This window comes from Eschrichtius robustus, chromosome 19 (assembly GCF_028021215.1).
Source record: "Eschrichtius robustus isolate mEscRob2 chromosome 19, mEscRob2.pri, whole genome shotgun sequence".
NCBI classification, from domain to species: domain Eukaryota; kingdom Metazoa; phylum Chordata; class Mammalia; order Artiodactyla; family Eschrichtiidae; genus Eschrichtius; species Eschrichtius robustus.
In genome coordinates this window covers 29,982,686-30,001,001 of record NC_090842.1, presented here as the reverse complement: position 1 = coordinate 30,001,001, position 18,316 = coordinate 29,982,686, and the positions used below count along the sequence as shown (strand labels likewise).

Sequence of the window (18,316 nt, the reverse complement as noted above, 5' to 3'; positions counted from 1 at the left end):
CCTTGTATGTAATTTTTAATTCAGTCATACACATGTACACAAATAATTTGATAGAGATCTGATACCTACAATATTTTTGGCATTTCTCGTAAATTATTTAATGATGCTCAGATTCACATTACGGGCCAATAGAGACAAGAAGGGCAGCACTGTTTGAGTAGTGTAATTGGCTAGAAAAAAAGAAGACAATTTGTGATGTATAAGGATAGTTTATTTCACTTGAAAGGCATTATGGGATAGGATTAAGAGCAAGAGCTTTATAACCACATTGGTTTCAAATCCTGGTTCTGCCACTTACTGTGTGATCTTTAAGCAGTTTAACTTAATTCCCTCTGTGCCACTCCTTTCTTGTATGTAAAACAGCTTAAGGTTGTAAGACTCAGATAAGTTACTACATGCCAAGTGCTTAGAGTGCCTGGTACATAGTTAAGCACTCAGTATTATTTGCTGTTCTTATTTATTTAGTTTTTATTCTTATTCTTGTTTAGTTTTTATTATTTTTTGTATTTCCTCCCCCATCTCCTTATTGTTAGTTATAAAGGACTGGCAGGTATATAAAATAATACATTTACTTCTTCACACTCTCATGCCTTTATTAATATTCATCCTACTTATAGCTCTCAAGAAGCTATTTCCCCCCTCTTACCTTGCCAGCTTCTGCTTGCTTCTTAAAGCAAGACGTTTCAGCTTCAACTCCTCCAGGAAGCTTTCCCTGACTACTAAGCCCAACAAACCTTTTCTTTGTTCCCCCAGCAGCCCCTATTCACATTCATTGATATACAGATCAGGTAGTACTTGGTTTTCTTCCCTGTTTCTTTTGCTGCTTTGTAGGCTTTGTGAGGTCAGATACAATGTCTTATTTTCTTTGTGCTTAGATCCTTGTTTGGTATAGGGTAATGCCCAATTCATCTTTGAGTGAATGCATGAATAGCATAAGATTTTCCTCTTACGTATTTCTGTTTGATAACTACAGCATTAAAATAATGTCATCTATTTTTTTAATCAACTTTGATTTCAGATTTTCTTTCTTGGAATTATCCTGCTTCCAATTCGTGCCCTGTTGCTTGCATTAATTTTATTACTGGCGTGGCCATTTGCTGCAATTTCAACAGCATGCTGTCCGGAAAAGCTGACCCACCCAATAACTGGTTGGAAGAGGTAAGAAATAACTATGTCTAAATATTAGGAAAATCAAGATAAAGAAGAGTTTGTCAAAGTTTAGTCAGTGATCAACAATTATGACTCTGAATATAGAATATTTTGGAATATAGTTGTTACAGTCTATGTCACTAAAACTAAAAAATAGGAGGTATGGAAATTTTGTGAAAGGATGAGCTCTTTATCTTTAAACAAATAGAGATCTCAACTCTAAACTACAGGGCAAGGAGAGATAGGTCATTTCCCTGTGCCCTCTGGAAAAGTTCTTTGGTTTTCTGCGTCTCACTTCTCCTTACCGTGAAATTAAAGTTAGAGAAATTTCCTCAGGATTTAGTTGCTTAATAGTGCCTCACTATATTATTATATGGATTTTGAGAGAATGCTATAGGAAACCCATTTTTTAAAACTCCCACTGGATGTCTTATGGGAGACATTTTTCACGCAAAGCTATAATGCTTATTCACATACTGAGATGTCTGTCATGTGTTTGCACTTCTAGGGCTATTTTTTTGTTTCTCTACTCAACTGAGTTTATCAGGGACAGAGACTGGATCTTACTTGTCTTGTGTGTCCAACACAATTCCTGGCACAATTTGATGAATTAACTAATCTTTAATGACAGATTCTTTTTAAAGAGTAAACAGTTCAATTTCTGGAATTGAAATTCCTTTGTTCCAGAGAAGTGAGATGGTAAATTTACTTCTTAAGATTCTTGATGATGTCTAAGGGCTATAATGATATAGGTAATAAGGCTTACTTTTAAAATTTTATTCCTAAAATAATTCTGAGGACAATTTCCGCATGCCGGTTCTAAAAGTGTTTTGGGAAGTAGCAGCATCCTTGTTACACAAATATAGATTTCCAAAGTGACTCCTTTGAAGGACAGTACTGATCTGGATTTCTCAGTGGTGGATGCATGTTGAAGATTCGTTCTTATTACTTTATAGTCACAGAATAAAGGAGCCACTTATTAGCCACATGGCCTTGGTAAAATTACTTCTCTGGGACTCAGTTTTCATGTCTGTAAAATGGGGATAATAATAAATGCTATCTATTTCATAAAATTGGGCTAAGGATTAAAGAAATTAATATGCATAAATTACTTAGAACAGTGCCTGGCAGAAAGAGCTCCACTGAAGTGTTAGCTGTTCTTCTTAGCTCACGTTTTAAAATGAAGTGCTCCAGCTTGTCTTGGTTTTTGCATCGTGCTTTAGAGTAAAACCCTGCTGTTAGCTGCAGTTGGCAAAGCTAATTATGTCCTTTTTTGTATTTATTTCCAAAGGAAAATTAATCAGCCAGTCTTGAAGTTTCTAGGCCGTGCCATGTTCTTTTCAATGGGATTTATAGTTACCGTGAAAGGAAAGATTGCAAGTCCTGTGGAAGCACCAATTTTTGTTGTTGCCCCTCATTCAACATTCTTTGATGGAATTGCCTGTGTTGTGGCTGGGTTACCTTCTATAGTATCTCGACATGAGAATGTGCAGGTGCCTCTGATTGGCAGTAAGTACTTTATAAGATAACAGAGATAAAATATTTTCACGCTCATGCTTTCAATTTAGAAAATCATGTATAGTTCATTGGTAGGCTTTTTTAAAACTTTAAAATAATGAAACACTTCAAACATATTTCCTTGCTTTTTAATGAGGTACTATATCACAAGAATGAATTTATGAAAAAAGATTATAAAGACTTCCCTATCTGTACCCTTATCATTCTTTTTAAGTCTAAACTCTGTCACTGCACCATCACCTCTTTCTGCTCCTAAATATAGCCAAAAAGAACAGTTTTTAAATACCAAACATGGTAGATTTTTTGGAGAGAGAATTTAATCTAAGAATCTGTGAAAGCACTGGTTACATGCTATTTCAGTGAATTTCTCTTCAGGCTATTAGACTGATAAATAAATGCACTAAGTCTTTTCTCCTAACTCTGTTTTCTTCATTATTGCCCAGATCTCCATGAGAGGCAAATGTGTAACTCTTTGAAAATTATGATGTGGAACAATTAACGCTTCCTGCCATAAAAAATAATGAAGCAAGTGAAATGTTTTTCCCACCAGATGCTTTGCTCTCTCCCCAGGGGATTAGTCTCCAAGTAACTGCTCCCAGTTGTCCCAAGGTTATTGCCAAGCATCAAGTGGTGAGAAAGTGCGTGTGAAAACTGCCTGATGTTGCCTTGGTACTCTGGAGAAATAATAGTAGTTCTTACAGCTTTGTCATTCATCTGAGAAAGACAGACTCTCTCTCTCTCTCTCTCTTTTTTTTTTAAGGTAACCACCTTGCTTTGTGTAATATGACATTTTCCCCAAAAGTTGTTTAGCAATAGTCTTTTGGTAAATTGAGGTTTATTTTGCATGTGCTAGGAAGCTACCTACTTAAAAGACTATTGCGCTGAAAATTTTAGTAAGATAATTAATAATTGCCTCCTACCCACGTATACTATGACTTCACATAATCAGTTTGCAGGATATTCCTGAAATAAAACAAGATAATCTTATAGTATATTCCAAATGTTTAATGTCAATTGAGGAAGAAGTCTTTTAGGGAGAAAACTGCATTTGCTTCTTTTCATATTCCTGCTGCTAACTTCTGTTAAATCAGTGAAATATTTTTAGGTCTAAATATCCACCTATCCTTTTGAAACTGGAAGCTAAGTTCTAATAAACTTTGAATTAGAGGGCTTTTTTAAGTTGTTCTCTTTGATTTGCTATCATTTTAATTTTCCATACAATTTGTTTTATGATTTGTCTGGTATCATTGCTGTAGGCTAGCTTTAGCCCCAAAAATGACTTAGTTGTGACTTTTCATTTGTTTTAAAGGAATATTGCAGGCTCTGCAACCAGTGTTGGTGTCCCGTGTAGATCCGGATTCTCGAAAAAACACAATAAATGAAATAATAAGGCGGGCCACATCAGGCGGGGAATGGCCCCAGGTAAAACACAGTAGATGTTTATTTAAATATATTGAAAGTTTATTTATTGTACACTTGTATACATACTCATTAGGATCCACAGATCCAATACTGGGGGACACCCTCTGCTAGACATCTAGAAGCAGAATAAATGAGTGAGGATTAAAAAGTCCTCTTCCCCATGAGATACTCTGTGGAATTAAATGTATCATTCTTTTTTATTCTCCAAACTCCTTGAACTGGTTTTTACTTTGTCTCATAAAAAGTAATTCTCTGCCTCTGAATTTATTTACCCTTTTAAAGATGAGATACTGAAGCTCAGTTATACTCAACAATATGTTGGGTTTCTTTTGAAAATGATTAAAATCTTAAGTTTATCTGAAGTATATTTAGATAGTCTTTTTAGTTCAGGGGCATCTCAGAATCACCTGCAGAACTTTTTCACATTTTACCATCCCACCACCTCCTTCCCCTGGAATGCTTTTTGAAGGTGTGGAAGGGGCAACATTTATTGCATAAATGGAACCTCATGGGTGATTCTGATAAGTACCCCTCTATCTTTGCCCAGGTGAAAACAAGTGATCTCTAGCAGAACTCATGGTCCTGAGGTGATCTGGCCACTCATGGTGATTTGTAGTTGTTAAAAGTACCAAGAGGCATATGACCAACCAGGAGGTTTTAGAAACCAAGGCATGTAAGGAATGATTTAAAAAGTCACTGGGAAGAAATGACATTCGGAATAAGGGTGTGATTTTGCTCTTGGCTCCAAGGAATGTATCTAGGACTTGTGGGTGAAAGTTAACAAGTAGGTAGATTTCAGTTCATTTTGCTCATCTCAGGTTTTCTGTCCAGAATTAGAATGGTCTGATTTGGAATCTCTTTCTGGAATGTTCAGGCATTGGCTAAGCAACCACTTGGGTGGGATTTTGTAAAAAGAATTCAAGCATTAGAGATGCTATATGACTTTTAATGCCCCATACAGTTCTTGAGATTTTATGATTTACTCTATATTAATTTATTGTTCATAGTATATAGACTATCCACTCCATGAATCATATTTGATATTGTATCCGATTGGGATAGGAAGCCTGTTTTTTTTTTTAATTGGAGGATGGAACTGCACATATTCACAATTTTTATTTTACAAATTACTTGTTATTGTGACAATTTAGCTTAATAATGTTTTCCTTCTCTAATTTTTATAAAATACCCATTACTAACTGCTGTTAGTGCAGGGATTTTCTTTTTTGTTTTGTGTGCCTAGCAATTTACTCATTGCTAAATTCTAAAAGCTTCAGAAAAATGAAGCTGCCATGCTGTTCAGTTAATGAGGAACTGTACTGCATATCTTTTGCGTGGAAAACATAAAGAAGTATATTAAAAGCTAAAAACACCTCCTCAAAAAAGGACATTAAATTGTATTCCATATGTCAATGAATTGAAGTAAGCATAAAGCATATTGTAGGCATTTCCTCCTTTTTTCTCAGTACGTCCCAAAGCTATATGTTGTAAGAGGGAATATCATTTAATGGGAAAACTGAAACAAAGAAGTAGGAAATGATTTGGTTAAGGATGTACAGCAGTAGAAGAAAGCATTTAATATTGCCTAAAATGCACACAAATGCACGTGATTCAGGGTCTATATCTTCTTCGAAGCCTATTCAGATCATTAGCATCATCATTAAGAAACATTTACTGTGTGTATTCTCTCTTCAAAGCTTTAATTCATTTTCTAGTTATCTTAATGGTCAGACTACACTTCTTTTAGAGCAAAACCGAATAATCAGATTCTAGCTTTCACTAGAATCAGGTGTTAGCCTTTTATTTTATTTTTGCTTTATAAAAATTGGCAACTATTTGCAAAGTCTTAAGAAAGCAAGTAAAGAGCTAATCTATTCATTAGACTGAAATATTAAATCTATTCCTTTTCTCCCAAGATACTAGTTTTCCCAGAAGGTACTTGTACTAATCGTTCCTGTTTGATTACTTTTAAACCAGGTGAGATCAATTAAATTATGTTATGTATTGTGACAAAGTAGTATGGAAGATTTCTCAATGATCTGACAATAAATATACAAACTAACTTGTCAGTTTGCTTGGAGCATTTCTTATTTTCTGATAAAATGTTTTTAATGATGTGGATCCACAGAACTCAGTCCTTTACTTTCTCTTTTGGTATCATAACCCCTTCCTCCTTGGAATGTCCCGCGCGCGCGCGCGTGTGTGTGTGTGTGTGTGTGTGTGTGTTTGAGCAGAAACCACTAGCAGATTTTTCTTTTCCTCCAAAGATAACCCTCACAGACACTTGGGGTCCTGTGTCATCAAGTTAGAAAACCTACTTCAATTATCATTATAATACCTTCAGTTCCTTCTAAGTTTCACTCCTTTTTAAAATATTATGAAGTTGTGAATTTTGTAGTAATTTGTAATTTCATATGTCATTTCATAGTAATTATTAATACTTTAAAATGTTTTTGTATTGGCTGCTAGAATGCTCAGAGCCAAAGTTAGAACTCACTTCTAGCAAGTGTGGTAGTTTAGGGCTCAAGCATTTGGTTTCAACTAGATTTTCTTCTCTTTATTTTCTCTTTGTCTTGGTTTCATCATTACTGTTTTTTTTTTAATCCTGTTGAATAATAGGTATTTGGCAAATGAAAACAAATGGAGATATAAGTAATATTTTAAATGACTTAGGCATAACATTTAATATTTTGCTTATATAATTCTGAATTCAAAAATCTGTCATTTTGGCTAACACTAGGGATTTACTAACATTTAGCCAACAGTTTACATGTACTCTTAAAACATTTAACATATTTACATCATTTATTATTAATTTTTTAATTCACTGTAAAGCTTGTGTTCATATAAAGGGCATGTTATAAAATTTCACTATGTGGTTATAGGGGCCTTCATTCCAGGAGTTCCAGTGCAGCCCATTCTCCTCAGATACCCAAACAAGCTGGTAAGCATCGTAGTTTACTATGGGAAGAATCTCAACATTCCAAACAGCACAAATTCTCTAGGACCCCTTTTGTTTGAATAAATAAAATAGATGAATAGATAAATGGTGGGAGCAGATGGGTAGACCCATTCTCCTTGCCACAATTCAGTTTTTAAAAATTTGCAAGACAGGCACATACTGTTTGATACCAATTTGACATATTGCTTTTGCTATTACTAAGCTATAGGAAGATATTTCCTTAGCTTCTACCCTGTAGTCACTGTGATGGTATGGTTAAGTCTCAGATTCAGGGTCTCTTAGACTGGACTTGAAGAAAACTCTCATAAATTTGTAGTTTTCATTAAGCCTAGAAGGAGAAACTTCTCCTGATTCAATGGTCATTACTGGTGGAGAAGGATTGACGTAGTAGATAAATTTGGAAGAGGCTTGGTGTTTTAGTTACTGGCTTAGTACTTAGTAACCGTGTGACACTTGGCAAGTAGCTTAAGTAAGAAAATATCTGAAAAGAACCTAACATCCTATAGAAAGTCCATGTGGGCTCAGGAAATACTCTTCTGCTGCAGCGAGGAGCATTGTCACTTTCTGGGTATTGACCGCGTCACCATTTTCCTAAAGAAAGTGGTTTCTTGGCAGGGGCAGGGATGTTCTGTTTCGGAGAGGAGCTTTCTTTACTAGAGAATTTACATTAAAAGGCAGGATGTAATTATTAATGATCTGTGTCATTTAAGATTGAGTTCTTATTCAGTGCAACTTTCTATCAGCAGCTGATTTCTCAACCTTGGACACTTGTAGTTAAAAAATTAAACTTCATCAAATTTTTACTCAGCATACTTCTACCTGTGGGTTTGCATTTGTCATTTACTCAAATTCTTTCACTGTGCACTACCTCACTACTGTAGTCTTTTCTCCCAAATAAACTTTTTTTTTTTTTTTTTTGAGAACTGATGTATTCTGGTTTTTGTAAGCCAATTAATTATCCAGATATGTTCATATTAGGAGAAAAATAGTTAAGCATGCACAAGGTTTTTAAAAAATTCAAAGCAACTTAATTCCGTAAAAAGATAGGTGGTTACATATGGAAGACAGATCTTTGCCATGTGGATATGTGATCCAAGAATTTATAGATCAGTTCACTCTTGTTTAACAATAATAATATGCTTGTCTTACTTTTCAGCATATTGCTTTTAATTCAGAAAGAAAGTATATTCAGTATCAAAATAAAATTTTTGTTTTATTTGATATTTTTTCTCTGAACTAACAGTTTAAATACTATCGTTATTCTAGGATACTGTGACATGGACATGGCAAGGATATACATTGTAAGTCGCTTATATTATTATTAGTTTATATAAATTTTATTCGAGTGAAGAAAAAGAATTTGTTCTTTTTTAAAAAAAAAAAAAAAGGCTTGTTTTTGTAAAAGTAAAGATTTCTAATCAGATCCTTAAATCTTGTAACTGATAAGTTTCTGCAGAGAGCATAACTATCTTGCCCACTAAACCCCAGTGTCTGCCATGTGCAGAATTCTAGTTGTTTGTCAGGTTCTAACGGGTCTCAAGTGTTTATCTACCAATTCTTAAGAAACATTCCAGTGATCTCATTTGCATCCTACCTAGCTTAAATTTTGTAGTTTCATTCCCATTGCAAATTTAGCATTATCTGGTGTCTCCATCTTTATTTTACTGTATTCGTTTAAACAGTCCAGAGCAGTTTAGTCATATGTCCTGAAATCGTTGTGATGTGTCTGATTTGAGTTGAGGAAATAGCTAACCAAGCTTTCACTTCCACTCTTGGATTTTAAGAGCCTAGGGATAAGCAGTTTCTATAAATGTTGAAGAGAAGAATACAGTTTCACTGTTAAGCTAGCTGAAGTGAAATAGACCTTTTAAAAAGAGCAGAACATGTAGAATCTTAACTTTCTCTCAAGAAGTTCTTTTGTTAAGCTCCCCTGCCTGTTTACGTGCCTCCTTTGGTCCTTTACCTGCATGGAGAGTGTCGATATCCCTCTATGTTCACCTCAAGGAACCTGGCTGGCTTTGGGTGGCAGAAGAGAAAAAATAATAATAAACCTTCCCCAAACTTAAAAAGATTTTAAAAAGACAGCCTGTTTATATTTTGGATTTGAGGACTTTCCCAGGACTTATGAAGTAATGCCTCTTGATACTGTTATACACAGAGCTCAAATTATTGATGGGTAGGTGACGATCACTTGGAAATATTTAGAAGAAATCACCATTTGCCTTCAAGTACATTGTAGACAATCCAAACAACTTCTGAAAATTAGATTTTTTTTTAACTACAACATACTTATTTTCTCCATTTTTTTGTGTTTGTAAGTTGCTTTGAAATGATACATTTAAATCAGAATAGATGGGCCAATTACATGTGTTAATAAACATTGATACGCATGAGACATTTATGTTCCTGTTATACTTCAGTCCCTGGTAGTTGAAGTTAAGTAAACAACACCAAAAATAAGCAACATAAATTGTAAAAGGTATCTAGACATTATGCTATCTTTAACCCTAGGGGAAATCAGTCTATTCCCTTGGCTAGAATACATATTTCCTGTCATTACTAATTACGAATTCCTGGTTTTCAACTTCTATACAAGGGAAAAGTAGGAGAAACAAGTAGTATGAGAGCATTTTAGAAAAAGAAGTGCCTGAAAATGAGGTGTGACATCCTTGGGGCCTTTACAAGTTAAATCCTCAGAGATAGTGACTTTGGGTTCATTGTGACTTTTTTTGGTTTTGCAGCTGGGCTGGTGGATGTGAAGGTCAAATAGTAAGCTTTTCTGGAAGGGAGATCAGGGGTAAATAGAGTGATTGAGTTAATCTAGGCTCTAACCTGAGAAATGTGTGACAGAGGGGGAAAAATAGAATTCAGCAAAGAAAGAGAGGAAAAAAAGTATTTTCAGAGTTAAAGATTTCTTAGGATTTATAAACAAACACAAAATCTTCTAAAGATACAATGTTGTTTTATCCAAGTGCCACATCACACTTATGTGTGGTAACCGCTTGTTTCCACCTTTATCTTCTGATCTTCATGTTATATTTAGCACTGTGTCTCTTACTTCTAAATCAGTTTTCTCAATTGCCCTGGCTCCAGGTACTACTCTGACTCAGGATCTAGGGAAGGGATTTTACACCAAAGCAGATGTCCTAGGGGAGAGGAGACTGAGGGACTAACTATCAAGAAGGGAAAGCCTTGGAAAAGCTGTTTTATGTTAGTCTAAGAAGTGTTGTTTGGTTTGTCTGTAGTGTGGACAAGTCAAGTTTAAAGAGATCTTGTGTGTGGTTTCATTTGTTTTTGTTTTTTTTTTCTTTAACAGCATTCAGAGTTTTCAGAACAAAATACGTATTCAAGTCATTGAATTCCAAAGCTCAATTTAAATCATTGAAGAACAATTTACTTAATGATAGATAATATGGATTGGCTTTGTGGCTTGGAGTTGATAGTAAAAGATTCTTTCCATTTCAAACAGAAGATATGAGAACTGACACATTAACAATTTATAATTAATTATGGAATTAATAAACCTGTTTCCTAAATTCCTTCTTTTAAGTAAATTCCTTGTTTAAATTCCTAAATTCCTTGTCTTAAGTAAGTCCCTTCAAGCAATTTTTACAGGTAAATCATATTTTAATTTCTTAATAGCGAAAAAAGCTTGGTTGGTTATTTTCTTAAACATGTAGTCTAATTTACCCTGCCTGACTTCTGGGTCATCTGTCTACATGAGGCGAAATAAAAATCCCATGGAAATCTTATCCAGAGAGTCTAAATATACACTGGAAAGCTGCAAGTAGGAACCATTTCAAAAATTATCTTGGAGAGGGTTGATTATAACCACTTTAAAGAAAGCCTTTGTCTAGCTTTACAATGAAATCTGAAACTTTTCAGAAAATTTCCCCATAGCTAAAACATTTATTAATAACTGGGACAATGATGATAGTTTCTGCTTTTAAGGAAAGGCCCACTGGTTTTTTGTTTTTTTTAATATTAGAAAAGAATTTAGTAATGTTTTACTCAGCAGTTTTTCTATAAACACATTAATGTACCTTAAAATGTGACCATGGTTAGTTTCTCTAGGCCTGTGAGTCTTAGCTGTCAAGAAGACTTCAGATTTGGGGTTTAGTCTTCTGAGCTGCGGCTCTGACCCACAAATACATATTTGGTATTGCATTCAGCAATTTAACTTTTGAATATCAAGAAGAGTTCTCTAAACCCAAGAAGTGTTATAGCTACAGTGTGGCATTTATAAATGGAGAATACATACAAAGAGTGACATGGGGTTGCTTGTATGTAAAGAAAAGATTGTTCAGTAATATTAGATGGTACTTGTATTACCACATAAAGATGGCCTTCTCTTTTTTTCTCTTCAGCATTCAACTTTGTGTGCTCACTTGCTGCCAGCCCTTCACAAAGGTGGAAGTTGAGGTAAGTGGTTCAAAATGTAGCCTTGGAGCCTAAGATTTGGCCTTACCTTTCATTGTGAATTTTCAGTCTAGAGAGACCAGATGTAGAAAGATTGGAAGTTAAATCTGCCACCTTGAAAATAAGCCCTGGTCTTTTGCAAATTGTGTGCCTAAACCCAGTCTGTCAACCCTAGCCCTTAGAACTGTGTTAGGAAACACAATTTCCTAACTTCTGGGAACTTCCAGCATGTCACCACCCTGGCTGGCCAGATTTGCATCACCCGTTCCTATCTTTTAATCCTTTTAGTTCTGACCTCTGCCAAGTTGTATGATATGCCTTCACATCCTGACCAAAGGAGCTACAGTAGCTGGTAGAACCCCACAACTTCTTGAAGAAGTATGTTCTGTGAAAGCTGAGAGATTGTGGGAGAGGTAAAAGTGAGGGTCTCTCACTCTTTAGAGTGAGAGACCCTCACTTTTGGAATCAATCTGCACATGGAAAGCCTGAGGAAATCATGTTGTATGAGCCGTGAAGGCAACTCATATCATCGTTCACAGGACAGTTTTTCAGTTTAAGTCACAGTAGCAGCTGTAACACTGGAGGAGTGATTAGAATGTTCTGAAAATTCTGACCAGATTTTTAAGACTCTGAAGGTTGATTCCAAGAACCATGCTTAGTTTCCAGGAGTGACATGGAATAATGGACCCCTGAATTCAGAATCTCGTTGGCTTTAGTGATACCCTCAGGTAGCCTCTGAAGAGAGAGGGCCAGAATAGTGGTTCTCCAGACTCTTGCCTGGATTTTCCAATTGCATCCATGGCTTTTGTAATGAAAACCTTAAGTTTGCATATGTAATTCAGGGTTCTGAGCGGGGGCCAGTGCTCCAGGTGACGGGACTGTGGAATGGAAGTCACAAGAATCCTAGTTTATTTTGTTGGATAGCTTGGTTGTTCAGCCATTTAGATGTTGTCAGCAATACCAAATGATGTAGGAGGGCAAATTATGTCAAAGTGAATTTAACTTCAGTGAAATTTTTCTTGAGACTTGCAGGTTGTCTGCCTGCCTTGAAAATACCTGTTTACTAATTATATGCCGCTCCTCCCCACTTTTAAAACCAGCTCAGTATCTCTCAGTGTGACCAGAAAACACTAGATCTTGGAATATACGTAGATGTTTCTAGAGAAAAAAACTTATCTGTATCCTAATTAGTTTAGGAAGTACCAGGGTAAATAAAATGAATCAGATTTCTTTTCTCAAGACTTCTCAGTGCCTTTGAAATGTTTGACCACTGAACCCCTTTTTCTCTGGATACCTCCTAGAGCCAGTTTCCATAGAATACATTTTGGGAAACCCTGGTAGAAAGAAATATCTTATTATTTCTAAGTACTTCGACTGAGCACTGCTCTTCCTTCTTGAATAGCTGCTCAGATAGCTAGCCCTGTTTTCTTTCTCTAAAAAAAAAAATAAATAAATAAGAAAACCCATACTTAAAACAGCCATACTATCTTCTCTGCAAATTTGGAAGATATGATTTATATATATATGCTGTTCCTTCCTCTAAATTTACCCCTCTTTAGCTAAGATGAAATCTAGCAATAGATGTGGAAATGCACATAGAACTGTACATTTTTTTGTCTAGCACACGTGTCAGTGGTCAAATTGTGTTACAACAGAGGTATGCAAATTCCTCATGCTTTTGCCCTGACCACTATTACCACATTTCCTTTCCATGTCATGGCTGTCCTTCTTTCTTTTCAATTACAATATTTGCATTCTCCAAGCTGTTCTCAGACCTGTTTGGATAATATTTTCTGCAAAGAAAAGAATATATCCTTTGTTCGATAACTTCATACACAAAATGGCTTTCAACCAGTTGAAAAAGGCTGAATAGGTAGGGATTTGATGTACAAGAATTGTGGTGCAGGGTAAGAAGATGGAAATTTGTAGGCTTCAAATTGGGTATTCTTATTTTAACTGTAATTTAATTTGAGATTTATGAGTCTACCTTCCACCCAGGGGATTCCTAACTACTTTATGATTTTTGAATATTTTAATTCCCCACTGTTGGGATGTAACTGGAAAATGTATCCCAGCAGCCTGCCAGGCACTAAGTATACCCACACCCTGGCTCAAGACTCTCAGGAGCTGGGCACTAGCTCTGAGGCTCCAGCTTTTCCACCACGTCGAAGGAGGCCCAGCTTGAGCTGCCCCAATGCAGCTTAGTCAGAAGTCTCAGTACATTTAGTGGCTACAATTTCAGTTGTCCTGGTTGTTCAAAAGCACCTCCTCTGCTTTCCTTTTTCTTTAAAATGGATGGAAATCCTGGGTATTATTTTTAACATATGTTTTTAGACCTTCTTGAATATTAATTAGGTAAACCTAATTCAAGATGTATTATTCAAGAATATAGCCTTAACTTTATGGTTTTTAAAATGAGCTATGAGTGGATTGTTACTAAAAATGTCCATTTAGACACACTTGTTCTTGTGATTCGAGGACTTCTCAGTATGTTGAAGGCTGTATCCTTTAGTTTCACAAGTCTCCCCTCATTAATGATGATTATCAATCTCTTTAATTACCAAAATGATCAGATACCTAAAAATCTAGGGAATATAATATTTAGGACTATTTCCTTACCCACTCCTTCTCTGCTTCCCCAACACAAAGACTTATTTTTGAAAAAGTTATTATTTTCTTGACTCTTGGATCTTAAAAATACAAGTTCCAAACCTCATGCCCTATGTAATTGGTCTTGTGGCATCTTTGAACAATGATGCCATGTGTGTCTACAGAATGGTTCTATTGAAAGTTATTCTTTGAATCATAATGTGGCATAGTGGGTGTACTTAAAGCATCTTTTAGTGATCACTTTTATCAGCCAGCTACTCCACAAGTATTCCTTAATAAGCATATGGCTTAGGGGCATAGGGAATAAGCTAGCTAGTAGGGAACATCCCAAAATATGACATAAATTAAGAGCCTTCTAGTTTATCTCATGAGAGAGAATATAAGCAAAGTCAGACTATATAGCACTCTGTGGATAACAACTAGTTTCTGAATGGAAACATGACATTCACATTGACTCTACAATCAGTTTCCTTCTTCATGGGCTATATCTTAGTTTGCATTCAAAATATGTTGTCTTTAAAGCCATCCATTATATTAGAGATACATAAAAATGATTCGTCTGTAGACATACATATTTTGCTTTAGGAAAATTCCTTGGCAAAGCTTATAGTGAGCTTCTAGTGGCTGCTGGCATTACTTAATGGTAGGTAATTCATTGCCTTGTGATAGAAAGAGTCTTTTTTTTTTTCATTAAAAAATTTCTGATGTAGGAAAGGATTATAATAATGAGTGTTATGATCAACACCTATAGAAATATATCACTTTTTAAATCTCTTAAAGCTAATTACTTAGAGAAGGTTCAAATACATTTGTATAGTTTATTTAAATATCCGAATGCACTAAAATGATGTGTAGTTTTTAATCTAAAATGGGCCTTTCAGAAAACCATCACACAAATACATACATACATACACACACACACAACACACCCCATATGTACTTGTTCTAACAGAGGTCATTTCTTCTGGAACTTGGTAGAATTCTGGAATTTGTAAGTGGAGAAATGGAGTGCTATAAGAAGAGCGTTAGCTGGGGTTTTTGTTCCAGTTCTGCTAGTACTTACCTGTATTTGCTTGAGCAAATTACTTAAACGTCTCTAAGTCTGTGTTCTCACTGGTCAAAGGGGGATAATAATACCTATTTTATAGGGTTGTGAGGATTTAATCAGGTTGCTTATGTGCTAGTATGTGGTAAGTTAGGCATTAACTTTTATTCACCTTATCAACTAGATTTTCCTGTTCTTTTGGGAAGGAAGGAGCTAATGTTCATAAAACATTGTTCATAAAACCTTTCTTCTTTTGCATTTCTCCTTTTGAAGACTGTAAAGGAGAATCATGAGCAGAACTAGAACTGCACTTTTCTTCTTCTTCTTTTTTTTTTTTTTTTTTTGGCTGAACCACGCAGCTTGCGGGATCTTAGTTCCCTGACCAGGGATTGAACCCCAGGCCCAGAAGTGACAGCACCAAGTCCTAACCACTGGACCGCCAGGGAATTCCCAGAACTGCACATTTCTTAAGATTCACCTGTTAAAATCCTTTTCTGTTCCTTAGAAGAAGAAAAAGTTGACTGTAGCGTCATCACTCGTCAATCTTTCTCCCTCTCATCATCACTTATTTAATAGAAAGGAATGCGCTTGATGTGGTCAGTAAACAACGAATACACCAGTCTCACTGGTAGTGAGTATGCATGTAAAGGACTGGCTCTGGGTAATGGAGAGCCTTAAACAATAGGCGGGGGAATTTGGGCTTTATCTTGTGTGCAGTCTAAGGCCCAAGAAGAGGTAGGAGGCTCTGGGACCAAAAGTGCAAACTAGAGATGCTGGTGTGGGAGACAGGCCAGTTAGTCTCCTCCTCATCTGGGTCAGGACGGTACAGAGTAAGCAGGGTGAGGGAAGAGGGGATACTGCAGTGAGGAGGGGGCTGGAGCTGTGGAGCCCGTCTTGGGTGCAACGGGAAAGGGAATTGACGAAGTTTACACAGGATGCTGTCAGGGAGGAAAGACTTCCCTCTGCCCACCCAGGTCTGATTCCTGGGTCTGTGAAATAAACTGACAATAGGCAGATTAACAGCGGAAAAGATATACAGATTTATTAAGTTTTAATATGGTATGCACAAGGGCAGCACAGGGAAGAAAAAGGGAATACCCAAAAAAGTGAGATTTGAGAGCTTATATACCATATTAAAAGAAGCAGGGGATACAGCCACTATGGAGAACAGTATGGAGGTTCCTTAAAAAACTAGAAATAGAACTACCATATGACCCAGCAATCCCACTACTGGGCATATACCCTGAGAAAACCATAATTCAAAAGGACACATGTACCCCAATGTTGATTGCAGCACTATTTACAATAGCCAGGACGTGGAAACAACCTAAATGTCCAACGATAGATGAATGGATAAAGAAGATGTGGTACATATACACAATGGAATATTACTCAGCCATAAAAAGGAACGAAATTGGGTCATTTGTAGAGATGTGGATGGACCTAGAGTCTGTCACACAGAGTGAAGTAAGCCAGAAAGAGAAAAACAAGTATCATATATTAATGCATATATGTGGAATCTAGAAAAATGGTACATATGAACCTATTTGTAGGGCAGGAATAGAGACGTAGATGTAGAGAACGGGCATGTGGACACTGGGGGAAGAAGAGGGTGGGATGAATTGGGAGATTAGGTTTGACGTAAATACACGGGAACCTGCTGTATAGCACAGGGAGCTCAGCTTGGTGCTCTGTGACGATCTAGATGGGTGGGATGGGGAGGGAGGGAGGTCCAAGAGAGAGGGGATATAGGTATACATATAGCTGATTCACTTCATTGTACAGCAGAAACTAACACAACATTGTGAAGCAATTTTACTCCAATTTAAAAAAAAGATGAATTAGAGCTTCCACATAGTTTATAGCAGAAATAAAAGTTTCAAATTAAAAAAAAAAAAAAAAAAAGAAGCAGGGGAGGGAGGGCATAGGCCTCTTAGGGGAGAGTAAATGATTTTTAAGAAAGACCAGTGGGCCCTTAGAACAGATGGGAGACATGATGGTGTGTGATAAAGTTTGTCTGGGTGTGATGTTGACTTCTAGTCTCCTCCCCTCTGATGAGAGTCAGTCTTCCCTGTTTGATGAAACTCCCCAGGAGCACATTTAGGACAATTGAGTTCTTTTTGGAGGATCTGTCATGGGCAGATAAGGGGAGTTCAGAGAAAGCCTCTCCCTGCAGTGCTGTTTTTAAGTGCCTACAGCTCAAAAATAATTGATATACCCAAGTGGCACATTTTGCAGTTGCAGGTCCTGAACTCCTTCACTGTCTTCTTTCTAAAGTTGAAAATGAAGTATCATTGAGATGAAAGTGGAATTGCAACTTGAGAAGCAAGGAACATGTTTGAAACAGGAAAATATGATAGCAGCAGGTCAAAGAGGGACAGAAGAGGGCTGCCAAGCAGCAGTGAGGTTCGATTTAAGTAACTTGATCCTCGCCCATCACATCCACATTAAAGAAATAGACCCAGTGTTAAGAGCACATATTTTGGCCCACCTGCACAGATTAGAAAGATAAAAGAAGATCTTCGACAACAGAAACAGAAAAGTATTTTTTTTATGTTTGGAGGCAGCATGGTCACCTTGGGAAATTACATAATTTTTCAAGCAGCTCCAAGGAACTGAACATGAATTTGTAGTAGCCTCAGCCAATAAGATTTTGTACCTTTGTTTAGCTTCTCTCAGTTAGCATCACTCTCTAACAGGATTAGGGAGGCGGGATCAGGAGAGGTGACCGAGTATGTGATTAGCGCCCTGCGTGTGGCAGAAGTGACAGATTCTAGGTGACAGAAGGGTCATAGAGAAGTGTCTGCTTCTCCAAGTCCAGTGTAGATAGGCAGACAGATGTTGTCAGGAGGGGGTGGATAGAGAGGGATCAATAGGTCCTGAGGGTGACCGTCAGTTTCTTGCGGTCTCTGCAGGACCAGCTTAGGGGTGAAGTAAACACTAATAGATAATGAGGGGAAACTCTCATGGAAGAACTTGTCAGAGGAGGAATTAGAATTGCATGTTTTTTCCATAGCCAAGGTGGAGTTGAGAAAAATATCTGTGGCCAGATGAAGGGGTGTGAAATCAAGATGGGCCATCAATGTGGATACTGGGGATAACGAGAGAAGATAAAGGTAGAAAGGATAACTTGTGGTCCTGGGGTCACTGGGGTATTTAGGTGTGTATTAGCATTCAGTAATAGATAATGA

General features: G+C 36.6%; 1 protein-coding gene across 2 annotated transcripts in view; it reads left to right on the top strand.

Annotated features, from left to right (window-relative positions):
• Positions 1 to 18,316, top strand: part of LPCAT2 (lysophosphatidylcholine acyltransferase 2) — a 63,962-nt gene that overhangs the window by 6,221 nt on the left and 39,425 nt on the right. For both annotated transcript variants that reach the window (XM_068528343.1, XM_068528344.1), the window contains exons 2-8: positions 1,019 to 1,158; positions 2,441 to 2,658; positions 3,977 to 4,089; positions 6,006 to 6,066; positions 6,975 to 7,033; positions 8,318 to 8,352; positions 11,419 to 11,473. In XM_068528343.1, the coding sequence (XP_068384444.1) occupies positions 1,019 to 1,158; positions 2,441 to 2,658; positions 3,977 to 4,089; positions 6,006 to 6,066; positions 6,975 to 7,033; positions 8,318 to 8,352; positions 11,419 to 11,473 (681 nt within the window). The remainder of the gene's footprint in view (positions 1 to 1,018; positions 1,159 to 2,440; positions 2,659 to 3,976; positions 4,090 to 6,005; positions 6,067 to 6,974; positions 7,034 to 8,317; positions 8,353 to 11,418; positions 11,474 to 18,316) is intronic.